Source organism: Petaurus breviceps, unplaced genomic scaffold (assembly GCF_028583685.1).
Source record: "Petaurus breviceps papuanus isolate PSGF00001 unplaced genomic scaffold, PetGlider_PUasm1.0 90895, whole genome shotgun sequence".
Taxonomy (NCBI): Eukaryota; Metazoa; Chordata; class Mammalia; order Diprotodontia; family Petauridae; genus Petaurus; species Petaurus breviceps.
The window spans coordinates 27,603,022-27,623,150 of record NW_027187372.1 but is presented as its reverse complement, the minus strand read 5'-3'; the positions used below and the strand labels follow the sequence as shown (position 1 = coordinate 27,623,150).

At 43.2% G+C, this 20,129-nt stretch overlaps 1 protein-coding gene across 3 annotated transcripts in view; it reads right to left on the bottom strand.

Moving 5' to 3' along the window:
* Nucleotides 1-20,129, bottom strand: part of LGR6 (leucine rich repeat containing G protein-coupled receptor 6) — a 160,892-nt gene that overhangs the window by 30,191 nt on the left and 110,572 nt on the right. For all 3 annotated transcript variants that reach the window (XM_069074571.1, XM_069074572.1, XM_069074573.1), the window contains exon 6: nucleotides 18,906-18,977. In XM_069074571.1, coding sequence (XP_068930672.1) covers nucleotides 18,906-18,977 — 72 coding nt within the window. The remainder of the gene's footprint in view (nucleotides 1-18,905; nucleotides 18,978-20,129) is intronic.

Below are 20,129 nucleotides of genomic sequence, written 5' to 3'. Positions count from 1 at the left end.
GATTTTTCCAGGCAGCATTTCCTAATAACATAACCCCATCTTTGCTTAAGGGTTTTCCCCTATCTCTCTACCCAGCAGGAGTAGCTCCTCCCAAGCACAGAATCATAGAGGAGAGCAAACAGTTGCTTTCCAGGGAGAGTGCTGTGTGGAACCTGCTTGGAACACCACCAGAGACACCTTGACTCCTCTGGCTGGTAACTTTGGTTCAACAGAGCTGCCTTTCTTGGGGAAAACTGGAGCACAGGATGGGAAGCAGCCGGGTGAATGTCCCTTTCTGGCAAATGGTGCGGCTGCTTGCTTCCCTTCCAGAATGTTTTACAATGTCTTGAAGGCCAACTGGAAAACCGATTCACCATTTTATAGTCTATTATCTTTAATAGCCCAGAATCAACCCAAAGATTGTGGAGTTAATTGTTCTGCTCAGTTCCCAAGAGCTCAATACAAACAGGAAAGGGTCTAAGCAAGGAGAATCTGGTCAAAGAGAGAAACCCTACTGACCCCCTGCACAAACCACAGCCTGCTTGTTATGGCCACTTGCTGCTAACTCTTTACAACGTATCTGGGGCCATTTCGCCTCACATACAATCAAAATAATTCCCAAGCCAATGTGCTACAAAAATGAGCAGAGAATATGTTCAAAGTACATTCTGACACTCCCTTAAAGCAAAGAAATGCACATCTACTATGCAGAAACTGGTTGTGGGGGTGGGGATGGGAGTGGGGTAGCTAGGTGGTGCAATGGACAGAGCCCTGGCTCTCAAGTCCAGAGGAGACGAGTTCAAATCTAACCTTGGACATTTTCTAGCTGTTTGACTCTGGTCAAGTCACTTAATCCTGATTGCTGAGGGGGGGGGGGTGAGGAGGAGAGGAGAGGAGAGAGAGAGAGGGAGATTGGTTGTGGTCTGGACCTATGATTCCATAGGAATTAAGGAATTAACTCTCGATGAGGAAACTCTACTTGTAATACAGGTTGCCAACTATTCTGTACCTAATAATAGCCTTAGAAAGTTGCCTGATACACTGAGAAATTAATTGACTTGCTGAGGGTCATACAACCAATGAGTGATTTAAAAAAATAGGGCTGGAATGCAGAGCTTCCTGTTTCCAAGATCAGCTCTCTATCCCTAACCACTGTCTGCAGAATTTGATTATCTTAAAATCCTGTGGTTTATTTGTAGATACTCAGAGAATCACAGAATTTCAGAGTTGGAATGGGCATCTGTTCAACTCCTTCAGTTTACATAGCAAGTTGATGAGAGAAGCAGGATTAGAACTCGGGTCCACTGAATTATATCCCTACATCATGCAGAATTTCCTTTCTTCACTTCTTAATTAGAGTCTTGGCTGTCTATGAAGTGAGAGGAGTTCATAATAGAATATGAAGGGGGATGAATGTTTAAGTAAGTTCATAAGCAAGGAAGGAAGCTGTGAAGGGAAGATGGTGGGATAATGGGAATTAAGATGTAGCTCATTCTGTCTGTATTTCAGAGCCAAGTATATAAATAAGATTTGAAGAATGTTAATTTTACTTATGGGCATGTAGTGGCACCATGGGGCCTGGACTCAAGAAGACTCATTTTCATAAGTTCAAATCTGGCCTCAGACACTCGCTGTGTGACCCTGGGCTAGTCACCTAACCTTGTTTGCCTCAGTTTCCTCATCTGTAAAGTGAGCTTGAGAAGGAAATGGCAAACCACTCCAGCATCTCTGCCAAGAAAACCCCAAATGGGGTCTTGAAAAGTCGGACATGACTAAAATGATTAAACAAGAAGTCTTATTTTGGTATTATTCACAGCTCTTTTCCTCACATAGAAAACCAGAAGTTCACACATGTATTAGGTTTTCAGATGTAGCAAGTAATGACAGTTATGAAATTCATTGCCTAGGCTTCTGTTTGTGTTACTATTCTCACAGCTGATTACTTGTTTTGTGCCTTGATCATCAGTACCAGCACTAGAAAATATAGAGCAAGTCACATTTCTTAGTGTAACTTATAAAACTTGTTTAGTCATTTTCAGTTGTGTCCAACTCTTCATGACTCCATTTGGGGTTTTCTTTGCAGAGATATGAGAATAGTTTACCATTTCCTTCTCCAGCTCATTTTACAGGTGAGGAACCAGAAGCAAATAGGATTAAGTGACTTGCCCAGGGTCACACAGCTAGGAAGTGTCCAAGGCCATATCTGAACTCACAAAGATGACTTTTCCTGACTCCAGGCTTGGTGCTCTATCCACTGTACCACCTAGCCTGTCTCTTGCAAAACTTAAGATACTCAAATAGATTTGTGGACAAATAAGGATATTGATATTTGTTTAAAATAAGTAATTAAGAAACAATTAGCTTTAAGAATAAAAATGTAAGCAAAACAATTTATTCATTTACTAATAGAGTTTCTCTGTTACAGACAGACAGGAATATGTCTTACACGTGGGGTTTCCTCTCTCAAACCATATCACTTTGCCAATCCTAGAACAAAAACTATGATGGATAGCTTTAATCAAACTTCTAAATAGTCAACACAGATATGATTCATTGATAAGGAAAGTAATTAATGATGTTTTTACCAGTTTGAAATTGATACCTGAAATTCCACTTTCATTCTCCTGTTCTGCTAATTTACATCCATCTAATAACAAGGCTGTTAATTGCCACTCTACCTCAAATATAGAATCTTAGAGGGAAAGATGGTGCTGTTCATTCTTCGTTTTTGAAGAGGATCATTGCTGTCACAGGACGACATCTCGACTTGCGCATGAATTGGATTTAAGTGAGGTAGAGTTGCACAAAGTGCTTAACCTTACTATCTTCTCCAGAGTTATCAAAGTCCAGTGGCAGGACAAAAGTCAAGATGGCTGGTGATGGCCCAGATTGCAGTGGATGACCTTGGCGTCTGACTAAGCTGTAAGCATCCCACAGCGCCTGCTTTAGCTGCCTTCCTGGCCATTGGAACAAATTGTTCTCATTCACCCATTTTGCCAGGGGAAGTCCACATGCTTGTGGTAGACATCCCCCTAAGAAGAAATGGCAAACCACTCCAGTATCTTTGCCAAGAAAACCCCAAATCGGGTCACGAAGAGTTGGGCAGGACTGAAATGACTGGACAACAACAACAAAGTCATCCACAGGTTTGAGATGGGTTGGTTACCCTCCCCCTGCTTTAGCCTGTCTGCCAAGATGGTTTACTGAGGTTACAGGCTTGTAAATAAAAAGCCAGCAGAGACCTCAGAGGTCAAACAGTCCAATCCCCTCATTTTAGAGAGGAAGAAACCGAGCTTCATGAGGTTATATGATTTGCCCAGGGCTACAACAGGGAGTACATATCAGAGGCAGGATCTGAACCCAAGTCTCCTCACCTCAAAGTTGCAGCTCTTTCTTTGGAGGTCATTTTGCCTACCTACTTCCCCAGGGCAGGAAAGAAACTTTGTCTACAACAACATCCCTAACAGGCCACTCAGGCTCTGCTCCAATGTTCCGTCTCTGACAGCTGCTCCCTTTGCAAGGTTGTCATTCAACTGCTGGACAGTTCTAGCTATTACAAATACTTCTGATGGGGAGTTAAAGAGAGGAAGCCCAGTCCAGAGGATAGAAATCTGGCCTCAGAGTCAGTTAGATCTGGGTTCAAGTTCTGTGTGAGTCTAGGAAGGTCACTTAACCCTTCAATGCACCTGGTCACCTCGCTCAAACTTCATACCGCAGAGCTGATGCCTCCATGCATTGGGATTCCTTACTGGGTTCACTTGGGTTTATTCCCTAAGAATCACAGATCTAATGAAAAAAAATTTTAATTAAATAAACTGGAAATCTGTCTTCCCTTAAATTTCAGTCATTGATCTTAATTCTCCTTTCTGGGGAAACACAGAATGAATGTACTTCTTCTATATTTGACAACCAGTCAAAGGATCCAGCTTTGCGCCTTAGAAAATTCGCTCAGTTTTCTAAGTGGTCAGCTTCTTTTCAGAACTGTTTTGGGGGGAATCTTTGCCTTCATTCCTAGAGATTTCACCTTGTGCTAGATTTTTAATTTTTCCTGAGCTCCACTTTACAAGGCTGTTGTGAAGAAAGAGCTTTGTAAGCCTCAAAGCACTTGTAAATGTGAGTTATTGTAATAACTGGCAGACATTTATGTGGTGCCTCAAGGGGTGCAGTGGGCTTCAGATACATTATCTTATTTGATCTTCACTTCAGTGGGGTAGGTATTTTATTAGCCCCATTTTATAGATGAGGTAAATAAATCTAAGAGGTGAAGTGACCTGATTAGAGTCATACAGCTAACCATTGTCTGATGCAATATTTAAACCCCTGTCTTCCTTACTCCAAATCCAACATTCTATCCATTATTGTTGTTCTTTAGTCATTTGGTTTTTTCCTTTTTCATTCATGTCTGACTCTTTGTGACTTGCCTGGCACATAGTAAGCACTATATAAATGTTTTTGTTCAGTCATGCCAGTCCTGTCCGACTCGACCCCATTTGGGATTTTCTTGGCAAAGAGACTGGAATGGTTTGCCATTTCCTTCTTCAGCTCATTTTGCTGATGAGGAAACTGAGGAAAATAGGGCTAAGTGACTTGCCCAGGGTCACACAGCTTGTAAGTGTCTGAGGCCAGAAAGATGAGTCTTCCTGATTCTGGGCCTGGCAATCTATCTACTGTGCCACCTCATTCTCCATTACTAGTGGCTCTCAAGGTTTGGGGGACCTTTTATTGAGGATTCCCCCCCCAAATTTTTGTTTCTGTCAATTATCTCTATCAGTACTTACCATATTAGAAATTAAAACATCTTACTATTATTATGAAAATGGTTTTTAAAACACATATCTCAGGGATGCTAGGTGGTGCAGTGAATAGAGCACCGGCCCTGGAGTCAGGAGGACCTGAGTTCCAAATCTGGCCTCAGACACTTAACACAAAACTAGCCGTGTGACCTTGGACAAGTCACTTAACCCCAATTGCCCTACCTTCCCCCCTCCAACAAAGCAAAAAAAAATCACAGATCTCCTCAAAGGGTCTTGGAAAGCCTGGACCACACTTTGAGAACCACCACTGTCTGACTCCCAACCTAAGCCTCAAAGCCCTTTAACCTTCTAATCCTTTACCCTTTGGATTTCACCATCTGTTATACCTGATCCCTTTCTTCTTTTGCTAGCACTGTCTCTAAGGTCTTGGTTCCAGCACTCATCCCCTCTTTCCCTTCTACTCCCTGACTCCATGCACTCTAGACCTCAAGAATATTTCCTCTAGGATTTATTTAAAACCAAGAAAAGGGAAAATACAAATTTTAAAATGTGGCCACCATAATTGGACATTAGATAAGGTCTGATCAGTGCAGAATACAATGGGACTATTATCTCCCTCGAGTTGAATACTGTTCTTCTATAAATGTAATATAAGTTTGCTTTGTTTTATTTGTTAGTAATCATATCACAGGGGTAGATAGGTGGCACAGTGGATGGAGTCTTGCCCTGGATCTGGAAGACCTGAGTTCAAATTCAGCCTCAGACACTTACTAGCTGTATGACCCTGGGCAAGTCACTTAACCCTATTTGCCTCAGGTCTTCATCTGTAAAATGGGGACACAATGGAGAAGGAAATGGCAAACCAATTCACTATCTTTGCCAAGAAAACCCATTGACTTGTTCATGGGGTCATGTAGAGTCAGACATTGTTGGTTCATATTGAGCTTGCAATCAACTAAAGCCTTCAGACTTTTAAAATATGACCTACTGTTATACATTCAAAGTAGGCATCCAAAGACAATTTTAACAAAATTGAACTAAGCAATCAATATCTTCTCTATCTGTCTGTCCTTGTGCAATTGATTATTTCAACCTAAGTGCAGGATTTTATATTCTCCTGTCTCTGTCAACCTGAATGACCTTCAGTCTAGAAAGGGCAGAATAAACACAAGTAAATAAATAGAAACCTAAGAGAAAGATGATCATTAAGAGAAAAGAGGAAGATCCTTATTCAGTCCCATCCTGGTTTTTTTGGTCCATCATTCCTACCTGTTGAGATCCTTTTGGGTCTTTATTCTGGCATCTAATATACTACCTACTCCTCCTAGCTTCACATACTCTGAAAATCTCACAGGCTTGCCAGTAATATTTCTATTTGAGAAATTAATAAAATTGCTGAGCAGGTAAGGACAGGGCCCTGTAGCACAACGCTAGGAACTTCCTCCCCACCCCCCAAGTCAGCATCAATCTTTTATTAATCAGCACCTATTCTCAGTCAGTTTTGAGTTACTCAATTTAGGATTCTTCATCTTTTTTTACAAGATTATCATTAGAAACTGTCATCAAATACCTTGATGAAATCAAGTTACATCATGTTTACAGCATTCCCTACTCTATTTCTTTTAGTTGCCCCATCTAAAAAAGAAACAAGATTAATTTGGTACGGTTTTTTTTCTTAGTGAATTTATGCTGGTTCCTAACAGTTACCATGATTAACCCATCCTAGGGTTCAATATTCAGTTTATTGGTCTGTAGTTTCCAGGACCCACCTTTGTTCTACTTTTGAAAATCAGTACAATCTTTGCTTTTCTCCAGTCTAACTGGCAACTCTAGCATTCTCCATGATTTCTCCCAGGTCACCGAGAGTAGTTCCTAACTTCTCTTAACACTGGGATGTAATTAATCAGGACCTGAAGACTCAGTGCAGAGATTTTCTTATTATTTCCTCATAGGTTTCTATTCTCTCTTACTTATGTTTGTTCTACCCTTTCTAGACTGAAGATCATTCAAATTGATAGAGGACAAAGAAGCAAAGTATGAATCGAGTAGTTGTGTTTTCTCTGTTGTCTGTTAACATTCTATGTTCAGCCTTGGGTAGGAGCCTTATCCCTTCCCTCCTCTTCTTGGCAACCTCTCTTTGTCTCCTAGGACTGGGATTGGAGTTAGGAAGACTTGAGTTCAAATCTAGCCTCAGACCCTTACTGGCTGTGTGACCCTGGACAAATCACTTAATCTCTGTCTCAGTTTACTCATCTGTTAAATGGGAATAATAATAGCACCTATCTCCCAGGGTTGTTATGACGATCAAATAAGATAATAATTGGATAGTGCTTAGCACAGTGCCTGGAACATAATAGATGCTATAGAAAGGTTAATTATTTTTTTAAAAAGGTTTGGAACATAGTAAGTACTCAAAAATGTTTGTTGACTATAGCAAGCCGTCCTCACCTACTCATTCTGTGCTATTCTTGTCCCTATCTTCCCATAAAATAACCATATAGAATCCATTTGTAAGGTACTACCTATGTGTAATGTGAACATTTGATTGCTGAAGGGGACAAAACAAAAGAACATTTGTGTAAGAACACTGATAAAATCAGCTTGAGAAAAAACACAGACCCTCAGAGAAAAATGCTTGGGAAGAGACTGGACTAAGAGGACTGGTTTGGAGACAGAACACCTAATTTAAAGATGGTGGCAGTGTGTTGTGGTTTGTCAGCTCATTGATACATGAATGTTTTCAGAATTTGGAAGGTTATAACTGAGAAACTATAAATCAAATAACTGATGAGGACTATAGGACAATTATATGAGGATTGTTGACACTATACCTAAGGGGGAAAAAATTCACATCATAAGTTAAGCATGAACCACCATTTATGAGAAAGCTCTGATCTGAGGCATCAAAGGGCAGAAGTAAAGGAGATGACCAGAGGAAGACAGTAGCTCATCTTGGTCTAACCCTTTTGTTTTTCAGAGAAGGAACCAGGTCCAACAGTTTGCCCAAAGTGACTTACAAGTCATAAACCGCCAAATCAGATTTGAACCCATTTCCTCTGACTCCAGATTAGGCATCCATTCTACCATCCACTCCCAAGACAATGTGGTGAAGTGGGAAGTGTCTTGGCCTTGTAGTCAGAAGGCTTGGTTTGACCCCAAATGAAATAATGACTGAAAGGGGCTCTAAACAATAAAAGTATTATATAATGTGAACTATTATTATTATTATTAAGTATTAAATGTTTTTGTCATAAAGAAGCAATGATAAGGAGACTTGACTCAGGGCATTCTGGATGGTTCTTCTCTCAAGCCTGGAATGCTCTCACTCCTCTGCTCTGACTGCTAACCTCCCAGGTCTCCTTTAAGTCCTAGCTAAAGTCCTACCTTCTACAGGAAGGCTCCCAAACCCTCTTAATTCCAGTGCCTTCCCTCTGTTATTTCCTATTTCTCCAGTATATGGTTTGCTCTGTATATACTTTTTGTATGCTGTCTCCCTTATTATATTGTACACTCCTTGAGGGCAGGGACTGATCTTTGACTCCTTTTGTATTGGCAGCACACAGTGCAGTGCCTGGCATGTCGCAAATGCCTAATAAAAGTTTCTTGATTGATTAAGACTGTAGCTATAGGGCCCCTTTCACAACATCAATACATCTGCCTCAAAGCCAGAGCAAACTTGATTTGTATCCTTGTCTCTGATGTAGTCTTGTGATGAAAAAGGTCCCTGGGGTAGATTACCACCAAGTGTTGTAAAATCTCCCCCACCACATACAGTGGGGGCAAGAGGAAACTGTAGAATTCATGAACTCTGCAAAGAGCAAAATTCCAAAATCAGTAAGAAATTACTTTCCAGGACAAAGAGGTGAGGGAGGAAAGAGAGAAGCAGATTATAGAGTGTAGTGTTGAAAGGCTCTCTGGAGCCATCTAAACCAACCTCATTTTACAGGTAAGAAGAAAATTGAGACACTGAGAATTTCAGAGACTTGTCTGAGGTCACAATTGTCAGTCTAGGAACTAGCTCTGATGTCCCAACTCCCAATCCAGTAGGCTCCAGGAGGGCCTGGACCATTTTTTGCCTTTGCATCCCCAGTATCTAGCAACATGGAGTTGTGGGTGGGTAGTGAGCTGAGTTCAAATCCTACCTTTGACATACACTAGCTGTGTGACCTTGAAAAAAATACCTTAACCTCTCAAGGTAATTGATTGATTGATCAGGGATCCAGACAGATTTTAAGTCTATAAATTGCATTTGTAATAGGTTTCTAATACCAATGAAATCAAAGATCCATTCCCTACCTTATTCCCATCATGCCTCTGAGTGTCTTGAAGAAACAAAAATACTGATAGAGACAGTGTGCTTGAGAAGAATACCACCAAATAAGGCAGAAAATAAACTGATCATTAAAAAAAAAATCCATTTGCTTGGGGCTGCACCTGAGGGAACTGTCCCTAGCTACCTCTTCTAGCCCTCTCAGTCCCACTTCCTCTCTTCTCCAACCAGCTGGATGGGATGGATGTCTTTGAGATGGGAGAGTTAATAGTGAAAGCCGTAGACCCTCTGACCAGTAGAGGAGGATGGGATAATGGCATTGCAGGGGTGACCTTGGCTCCCCCTGGCGCCAGCACGATGAGAAACGGAATGCCATATCGAGTGTAACTATTAATAACTCGTCATGGTCACAAAGCAAAGGGAAACTCAATGGGTGGCTCAATTTTCTGCCTGTTAAAAGTCATTAGTGGTTCCTTGGGGGAAGCCAGGAAAAAAAAGCCTTTATATGGAACAATAAATTCCTCCATAGGCCACAAAAACCCCACAAATTTGCAGCTAATAAAGCCACAAAGGCATGATGATTAGGAACTGGAGGGGAAACAGTTTCTCATGATTACAGTCTCAGCAGAGGTGTAGACTCTAAAGGCAGCATGGTCTGCTGGGTTGAGTACTCCAGCTAGAAGCTAGGAGACTAGGGTTCTAATCCTGGCTCTCCTGCAAGCTATATGACCTTGTATAAAGAGTTACACTTTCTGTGTCCCAAGCATATTTATTTGTAAATTGAGGGTTCAAATAACAATTATTTTGTTGTTCAATAGTGTCCAACTTTTCGTGATCCCATTTTGGGGTTTTCTTGGCAAAGACACTGGAATAGTTTGCCATTTTCTTCTCTGCCTCATTTTACAGACAAGGAAACTAAGGCAAACAGGGTTAAAGGACTTGCCCAGGATCACACAACTATCTGGTTTTGAACTCTGAAAGAGTCTTCCTGACCCCAAACTGGGCACTCTATCCACTGTACTAACTAGCTACCCAACGAGGAAGACCTGCAGTTGAAAGCTCCTATATGTCCTCTCCGCTCCTCTACCGCCACCCCCATTAGAATTTGAGCTCCTTGGAGCAGAGACATCTTACTTTTTTCTATTTGTACCATTTGTATCTCTAGGACTGAATATAGTACTTCACGTGTAATAAACACTTCATAAATGTTTTTTGTTCATTCATAAAACATAATCCCAGATACTTGTGATATTATATCATGTGCATTAGGGATCCTATTACAGATATTTACAATTAATTACAGATAATTAACACATCCAGTTTAGAAATAAATGTAAGTACTCCATGGAACAGAAATTAATTTTGAGAAAATTTTAATGGAAATATGTTGTAGAAGGCACTATCTTAATTAGATGTCTCAATATTTTTCTGAACTCAGTCAGTTCTAACATATATGCATTATCAAAAGTTGAAAAACATCAGGGAGAATAATATTCATAAATAGTAAAGCATGAAAAAGGCAGCTAGGGGGCACTGCAATGGATAGAGGGCTGGGCATAGAGTCAGGAAGACTCCTCTTCCTGAGTTCAAATCCAGCCTCAGATGCTTCCTGTGTGACCCTGGGCAAGTCACTTAACTCTGCCTCAGTTTTCTCATCTGTAAAATGAGCTGGAGAAGGAAATGGCAAACCACTCCAATGCCTTTGCCAAGAAAACCCTAATCAGGTCACGAAAAGTCAGACATGACTGAGTAACAACAACAAAAGTATGAATGTAGAGTCAGAGTGTAGTGGATAGAGAGTTGGCCTTGGAGTCAGGAAGACTTGAATTCTGCCCCATACTGGGTGTGGTCAAGTCCCTTGGCCTCTCAGTGCTCAATACTCTCAAGGCAATTCTATGACTAGGATATGACAAAGAATGTGCCAACCTACATGGGTCGAAGGAGTTCCCTAACCCAGGAATGTGCTATATAAATTAAATCACAGGGTCAGTCCCTGTCCCTACAGTGAAAAAGGCCACAGATGTGATGGAATGGAAGGAGCCTATTAGCATCAAGAGACAGGAGAGTTGCTTTCTACTTTCTAGTCTACCTTCTTCGGGAAATGGTTAATAAATTAAATGAGGCAAGAAATGTGACTGCAGTTGGGAAAGAAAAAAAAAGGGGGGATCTGAGGAGGGTTTTTTAAAAAAGTTTATTACAAAAACAAATGGTTATTGGTTGACTATTGATTTAATTCCCAGAATAGGCTACCCTTCACTTGAAGGGAGAAGAGGAACACCAAAGAACTGCACTGTCGTCAGAGGACCTAGACTCCCATCCTAAAACTGCTACTCATTATCTATGCAATCCCGGGAAAAATCACTGAAACTCTCTTGGTCTTACTTTCCTCCTTCTGTAAGAGGAGATTCTATTTAGGAAAAAAAACAAAGAGCAGGAATGTAAAGAGATGTCTATAGGAGGAGCCTTGCAATTTCCAGTCCTAAGAGCCTATGAACTATTTTCTAGAAGTCCCTCTCTGTCCTAACATCCTTAACCCCACCGTCTTGTGACCTCACAAAGGGTAGCGCCAGTTAGGATGCCCATCTCGGTGACCTGGTCTTGGAGGGATCTGCTTGGTTCATTGGGTTGAGAGCCACTTGGGCTTGGCTATTTGGGTTTTTTTTTCTATTAGGAGAGTGTAGATCAGGTCAATTGTGTATCACTTAAGAAGTCTGTACATTGTTTCTTTCTCTTAGACTATTTCTCCCTCTACATCCAATGTCGCTGCTGGGGGGCAGTGGGGGGGGGAGTGGAAAGGGTAGAAAGTGCTTCCAAGGAATTGGAGGAAAAGAGAACATTTTCCCCCTTTTTCCTTGAAGAGCAAAATATTGTAGCATAAAAAGTTGGGAGAGATTGGCCTCTTAAGTGTGGATGTGGGGCCAACAGTTCAATGTTGGTGAGGGATTAGACAAGATTTGGAGGAAGTGTAGAGGACAGTAGGTAATGAGGCTCGGGAATTGGGAGAGATGGAAGAAAACATCATTTTCTTTACAGAGCCTCTGATTCCCCATGGGTAAAGTGGGTTCAATACCTGAGCTCTCAGGAATACCCTGGAGGGGACAGTTTGAGAGTCCCAGACAAAAGAAGTTATTGATGGTTCAGTGGATAGAGAATCCAGCCTGGAGTCAGGAAGACTCCTGTTACTTAATTCAAATCTGGCCTCAGATACTTACTAGCTGTGTGACTCTGGGCAAGTCACTTTACCCCGTTTGCCTCAGTTTCCTCATCTGTAAAACAAGCTGGAGGAGAAAATGGCAAACCACTCCAGTGTCTTCACAAAGAAAACCCCAATGACCCCTGGGGTCATGAAAAGTCAGATATGACTGAACAATAGCAACAAAACTGACCAGCACCATGATAGCTTTGTGATTAAGCTAGCACTAACCCCAGCAATCTCACATTCATTGTTAGATGGTTCTAGGGGCAGAGACAGACTAAGGGAGAAAAATCAGTTGAGTTTGCATAAGGTGAAGCCTACTAGAATCAGTAGCTCTGAGAGAAGGGAATGTTCCCATCAGTGTCATTTGGTTTCATGGAAATGGATCACTGGGTGAAGAGGGTGGTATTTGTGTCATGGGAGAAGGCTTCACATGGAATGTACATTATTATATTATAAGAGAGGATTCTGTAAATTCCTGCAGAGCCATTCTTTTTTTCCCAGTGCCCTCACACAAATACTGCTCCCAATTTAGAAAGAGAGTTGGGGCCAGGCTTCCTCTGTTCTCACTAGGGCTGTGGATTCATTCTCTAAGCAGGGAAGGCCCCACTGCCAATGTGGTTCCAATTGGGTTGGATTTGTTTAACAAGGCTATAACAAGGCCCTCTGACCAGGGAAGAAGGATTGATTAAATAGATGTGTGCCGCTGCTGTGTGGACATCCATCCTAGGCTTCCAGTGGAGAAATGGACATCAAACTTCCAGTCCTGAGTTCTAAGAATGGACTCCTTGGAATGGAGGGATGAACAGGGTTGGGGATTGTGTTCTGATCTTTTTGTCCTGATCTCAACATTAGATAGTCTTGGGGAAAGCCAACATTATTGAGCAATAGCGCTGTTTGGCAGGAATGGCTATCCCAAGACCATTAGGTTAATTCCACTGCTTCTGTACACTGTGTAAATAGCAATTGTTTCTGTTCTGGCCAGAAACCCTGAGGGTCTTCCCTCCCAGTTTGATTTTTTTTTTTTTTTGAGTAGGCAATGTAGGCTATCTTTTGCCTCATTCTTGCCTAGCCTTAAATCACTGAATGGGTGTTGCCTCAGACAAACTGAGACCTGGACTTTTGCTTAAAAAGGTCAAATTCTCCCACTGCATCTGGAACCATCTCCAATCATCCTGACCTATCTTGTCCCTGGACACCAATAACTCTGGAGGAGAGCCTGAGGCTGGTGACTTTGCACAGCGACTGCCCCACTTAAATCCAATTCACTTACAAGTCAAGACATTATCCTTCTGAGGTCCTCTTTCAAAATGAAGTCTAAACAACAACACAATTCTCCCTGCTCAGACAAACTGGGAGTGGGCCAAAGCCCACAGAGTCTTTGTTGGACTAAAGCTTCCTGGAAGGACAACTAGTCCACTCTCTCTAGTGTTTCCCAATGTAGGGCTACTGAGAAGTCATGAGTCTAACCTAATAGTTATCATTCATTTATTTAATACTTAGAAAGCACCCGTTGTATGCAAAGCACCAAGCTAGGTGCTGGAGAAGATTTAGATAAAATATGGACCCCCCATCTGGGACTTGAAGCCGAGTAGTTAGATAAGACAGATCACATATAATAAAGTGCAGGAAGGTCACAGATGTCATACGGGAGGGGGGGAGGGAAGACTACAACTTACCAGTAATCAATCGATCAAAAAGTATTAATTAAGCCTGGGCTTATGCCAACCACTGTGCTAGACATTGGGGGTGCAAGTACAAAGAATTAAATAACCCCTACATCTGACAAGCTTACATTCTAATGGAGGAGACAAACATGTCAAAATATATAAGACAAATATAATTTAAAAATTAAATATAATAATTGGTAACTATTAAGAGTCAAGAGACCAGATTTTTATTCTCCATTCTACCGCTGATTAACTGTGTAATCTGAAGCAAGTCATTTAACATGTCCAGGCCTCAATTTCCCCATCTAGAGGCAGGTAGGTGTCTCGGTGGATAGGGTGCTGGCCTTGGAGTCAGAAAGACCTGAGTTCAAATTTGACCTCAGCTACTTCAGGCTATGTGACTCTGATCAAGTCATTTAACTTCTTTTTTTTTTTTTTGCTTTTTGGAGGGCAATTGGGGTTAAGTGACCTGCCCAAAGTCACACGGCTAGTAAGTGTGTCAAGTGTTTGAGGCCAGATTTGAACTCAGGTCCTCCTGACTCCAGGGTCGGTGCTCTATTCACTGTGCCACCTAGCCGCCCCCTAGTTATTTAACTTCTGCTTACTTCTCTTTCCTAATCTGTAAAATGGGCATCATAACAGCTCCTATCTCCCAAGGCTGATGTGGGGATCAAAATTTGTAAAGAGCTTAGCACAGTGCCTAGGACACAGTGGGTTCTATATAAATGCTACTTTTAAAAATAATTTATTTTTTCCCAATTACACATAAAGACAATTTTAAAATTCATTTTTAGGGGCAGCTAGGTGGCGCAGTCAATAGAGCACCGGCCCTGGAGTCAGGAGGACCTGAGTTCAAATGTGGCCTCAAACACTTGACACACTTACTAGTTTTGTGACCTTGGGAAAGTCACTTAACCCCAGTTGCCCTGCCTTTCCCCCTCCAAAAATTTAAAAATAAAAAATTGTCATTATAAAATTTATTTTTCAAATATTTTGAGTTCCAAAGTGTCTCTCTGCCTGTCCATTTCCCCCCTCCCTAAGATGGTGAGTAATTTGACATAGGTTATACATGTATGATCATAGATGCTATTATTATCACTAATTTTGTCTGCCTTGAGGCAGGGGACAGACTAATTGATCTCTTAGGATCCCTTCCAGGAGATCTATATTGTTCCATGTTCTTTGCCTATAAGCTTGCATCTTGTGGATGAGCTGCTTTCCCTGGGGTAGGAAGGTGCAAACAGCTGGAATTAGCATTGCTTGTCTACTTTTGGGAAGAAGAGCCAGACTGGACACCTTTTGCCTCCTCACTGTGCTCTCCATCTCCTGTTTTCCTCATTGGTCTTCTGGAGGATCTTCTCTATAACTCCCACCCCTTTCCAGAAGAAATGGAGGTGGGTGTCCTTCCAAAGGCCATCCAGGAGGGGATAGGAGTGAGGAGGGAAGGGTGACATTTACTGGTTTTTTGGTTCTCTTTCAAAAATCTGGCAATTTTTTAAATCTGACAGTTATTAAGCTTCTACTATGTGCAGAACTGTGTGCAGAGTGAAGGCTGAGGTGGTTAAAAAAAATAGATAAGATATTGTACCTGACCTCACGGAGCTTACCATCTATCTCGAAGTTGGTCCCTGAGTTCACCTCCCTTCAGAGGATTGCTGTCTGATCACTCCCTTTCTAGGGCCATTTCTCAGACTGAGCAGGTCCTAACCCTGTTTCAGGCTGAGAGAGGAGTTGAAATTTCCCCCCTGGGCCAATGGTTGGCACAGATTTCTTGGGACAGACTGGAATGATTCTGGGGAGAAATGATTGCTTATCCCCCAGCCCCACAGTTAGGAAGCCCTCCAGGGCTTTCTCTCTAGGGTCAGTGTCCTTCAGGGGGCAATTGTTTTCAAGTCTAAGATACTTTGGGAAATCAATGCAGTTTCTATTGCCAGAAGAATAGAAGAAACATAAAGTGATTAGCCCCAGTTGGAAGGTGGGTGGGGGTGGGCATATGTGTCTATGTTGTATGTATGGTGTTATACGTGGGTGTCCTTTGAATGGGGCGGTATGTGGTATGCATGTGTCTGTGGTATGTGTGTGGTATGTGTTTCTGGGAGTCTGTGTGTGCTGGGCGTGTATGGTTTGTGGAGGGGGATGGTGGTTGAGTGTATGTATGCATGGGAGGGGTGTGTGCATAAGCAGAGGACCCCTTCCAGCCTCCTCCACCCCACCCTGAGGTGGAATAGCTGGTGGGTGCCTTCCCTGGCTCCTGAGAGGAGGCTGGAAGGGAAGCCAAACCGCAGCTCGGGCCTCAGGGGTTTGATCCTCCCCTCTTGGAGTTGGGGTGAGAGATGTGTGAGTGGTAGAAATGTCAGAGCCTGGGCCAGAGGAGAAGCAAAGAGGTGCTCACATGAAAAGCTTCAGGAGGGATAGCCGAAGGTGGGGGGTGGGAAAGAAAGGGAGGAAGGGAGAGAGAAGGAGAAATAGAGGCAGAGGGAAAGAGATAGGGAGAGAAGGGAGGGAAGGAGAGAGAAAGACGGAGGAGGAAGAAAGAGAAAAAGAGAAATAGATGGAGAGGGAGAGAAGGGAGGGAGGGAGAGACAGTGAGACAGAGATTGAGAGACAGAGACTGAGAGACAGAGGGGGGTGGGAGGGAGGGAGAAAGAGAATTGGGGTAATTGGGCAACAATTAAAAAGTGTGAACATTGTTTCTTCTCCCTTTCCACATCTGCTAGCGCTGCTGGGGGGCCCCAGTAAATGCCCCAAGCAACCTGGAAAAAGGAGCAAACCTTTCTCTTTTTTCTTGGAGATCAAAAGCACTGAAGCCTCAAAAGCCAGGAAAGAGATTGGCCCCTTAAGTCAGTGTGGGTTGGGGGGTGGAGGCAGGGAGCGGAGGTTTAGTGAGGGTGATGGATAGAAAGATTTGGAGGAAGGGTGGAAGAGATGATGAGGATCAGGATCAGGGATGGGGGAGAACACCATTCTCCTTATGGAGCCTCTACTTCCCCATCTGAAAAGTGGGGTCAGTACTTGAACTTTGTGGGGGTGATGGGGGTGGAACAGGGAATCATCGGAGAGCCCCAGATGAAAGGAATAGTGAGGTGATTGCTCTGTAATTAAACTAGCACTAGCCAACTAGAAGCAGCAATCTAGTGTCTAATTGGGAGAGAATTAGGCAGTGGGCCCCAGATGTTAAGAAGCAGCTGCTGTGGGTGGCTTACCGAAGTTGCTGTCCCTCATCCAATATAGCCTTATATGGCCCTCCTCCTTCCCACCCTTCCCCCACATTCTCAAGACAACAGAGAAATTGGGACTAGAATCCTTCCTACTTGTCTAATGTCAAGTGGTCCCTAAACACTTTATTCTGAGGAATTCTATCTGGGAGACAGGGCAGCTACTGGAGTACCGAGGAAATGGAAACACAAGGGCTTTGGCAAGGGCCCCCAGGAAACGAGGAGTTCGTTTTCTTCTGCTGCCCTGGGTCTGCTCAGTCCTAAAGGTTAGGGGATGGAAGGAGACATAGGTCCGCCTCTTCTGGTTCTCCAGCTTTTGGCTGAGCTTCTGAGGACTCAGAGAATCACAAGATTTCAAGTTGGAAAGGTCCTTGGAGGTCACTGAGCACACTCTGCTCATTTTTCAGAGGCTGGGAGAGACGGAGTGAGCTCTCTAAGGTCACACTTGTGAGCAAGCAAGCCTCACTGGGCTTCTGAGGAAGGTCTCCTGACTCCAAGGTCATTTTGGCTCTCCTGGGTTTCCATGCCCAAAGCTTGTCCCTTCTGAAGGATAGGGGCGGTGAAATTTGGTCTCAATCTCCTAGTTCTTCTTTTCCCTATCACCCCAGATATAGATAATGTATAGGACAGGCCGGGCCAAAATCAAACTTCTCCAACTTGTTAGAGCTTGTCTTTCAACTTCGCTGTTTCAAATCCCTGAAAAACCTTCACTTCACAAGTATCAACGGAGAGAGAACTCAACTTTATATCTTAGGTGGAGGAAGTTGACCCACACCACTCTAGGCTGAAGGAATTGTTTTGAGTCTTTGTACAGCGTCAGGACACTCAGTGTAGGCCAGGGATGGGGAACATTTGGGTTCAAGGCCACATGTGGCCCTTTAGGTCCTCAAGTACTGGACTGAATCCAAACTTCACAGAATAAATCCCCTTAATAAAAGGATTAGTTCTGTAAAACTTGGGCTCAGTCAAAAGGCCATACCCGAGGACCTAGAAGGCCACATGTGGCTTCAAGGCCTCAGGATTCCCACGTGGTATAGGGGAACCTGGGGCTCCCTCCCGCTCACCTTCTCTTTCTACCAAGAGATCTCTAGTTGTGGGGTGGTATGCAGACTCCCACATATGAACAAATGAGAGACCCAGATGAGGTGGGGGAGCTGTTCAAAGAAACCCAACCGCTTCTTTTAAGCATGACAAACCCAGCCTGGTTCCATGGGGTTGGCAGACACCCAGAGGAATGGATGGGAAGATTGGGGTTTATTTTGACCTTAAATGAATTCCATGCAGATGATGTGCAAATAATACAGTTATTTTAAGAGTCAACGACTCAAGCCCTTTTTATAGCACTGAATGGGCCATTTTTCATTCATCACTTTATCTTTCCTCTTAGCATCAGCATGGTTATTCCTCCCCCACCACCAGCAGCCATGCTGAGTCCAACAACTCTTCCCAGGCTGGAAAACTATGTTGTTGACTAGTCCCTCCCTCCCATCTCTCAAGACACAGTCCCAATTCCTGTAGCTTCTCCTTGCCACTCCCTTCCTTTGGTAGAAATAGTTTCCATTAATTCAATTGGCTTCTACTGGAACTGGGAAGAACCTAGGTAATACCATATTTCCAGTCACTACTCCCGTGCTATCTGAAGATGGAACCAGCTCCTTATTTCCAGTGGCCTCCCAGAGGCAGCAATGGCAAGGATGCTTGGAAAGCTTTGGGTCCATGAGTGGAGCCTAATGCCCACTCAGTTCACCTCTGCTCCTCATTTTCCCCACTCTCCACTCCTCACAACATAGGCTGGAGCCCAGCCACTGGCCAAATACTCACAGTGTCTCCAGATTGTGCAGTCCCTCAAAGCTGTTGGTACCCAAATGCTGGATTTGATTGTTGTGAAGATGCCTATAAATAGGAAGGAAAAAGAGGTGTCCACTGAACTGTGGGGTCCCATTTGCCTAGGGTCATGACCCAAAGAACAGAAAAAGCTGGGAAAATGGTATGATGTACATATCAGACCCCTTCTCTACCTATACCAAACAGGAGGAACAGAGGTAGTGGTAGAGGGGAGAAGGGTTATGTGTAGATTAAGATAACCTTTCCCCAGACACCAAGACTGAGAGCTTTGTGATTTTTCCACAAGCCCATTTGATGGAGGGATTCTCTTGAAAGTGAGAGCCTTACAGCTTAGGCAGACAATACACTTCCTCCTAAAGAAAGGAGAAGAGACCACCTCCCCCCTCCCCAACCAGGGCCCTCCCACAGTTAGAGAGGTGAGATATCTCATAGAATACAAACGAAGGCTCCCTCTACAGAGGCCTACTCTCTCTACCCACCAGCCCTCTCTGCTCAGTACCCATTTCATCCAAGGGATGAAAGGATTACGCAAATGTAACAACAAAACAATACAAGGCAGTCTATAATTAAGTGCTAAGCTATGTGGGGCAGACTGTAAGTTCTGTAGGAATTCAGGGAAGCAGGAGATCAGCGCTGGGAGCAAGCCTTCTGGAAATGAGCCTTGGAAGATGGGTAGATTCTGTACAGGCCCAAAGGGAGAAAGAAAGGAGGTCATTCATCTAGGCAGACTTAGTGCTAGCTAGCTCTCTCTCTGTTGATTATCTGCTATTTATCCTGAATATAACCCGTGTGCACACAGTCGTTTGAATGTTGTCTTCTCCATTAGATGGTGAGTTCCTTAAGAGAAGGGACTGTCTTTGGCCATTCTCTATATCCCAGTGCTCAGCACAGTGCTTGGCACATAGTAGGTGTTTAAAAAATGTCTATTGATTGACTGACTAGCAGCCTGAAGCATCAGCTTGAGGACAAGAGGCAGAAAATTGTACATACAGTGGTTTGAGTTTGGTTCTTTTGACCAAGATAATAGAGGAGACTGGAAACCTTGCTCATTCCTGAAAGGAGGTCTCATTTGAGAGGGGCCAGCCCCAGTCTACTCTAGCACTGTAACTCCGGGCCTGAGTGACACCTTCTGTATACAGAATTGGGACACTGGAGAAGATCGGGGATGGGGTGGTTCAGAGGAAGGGGGAAATATTGTCT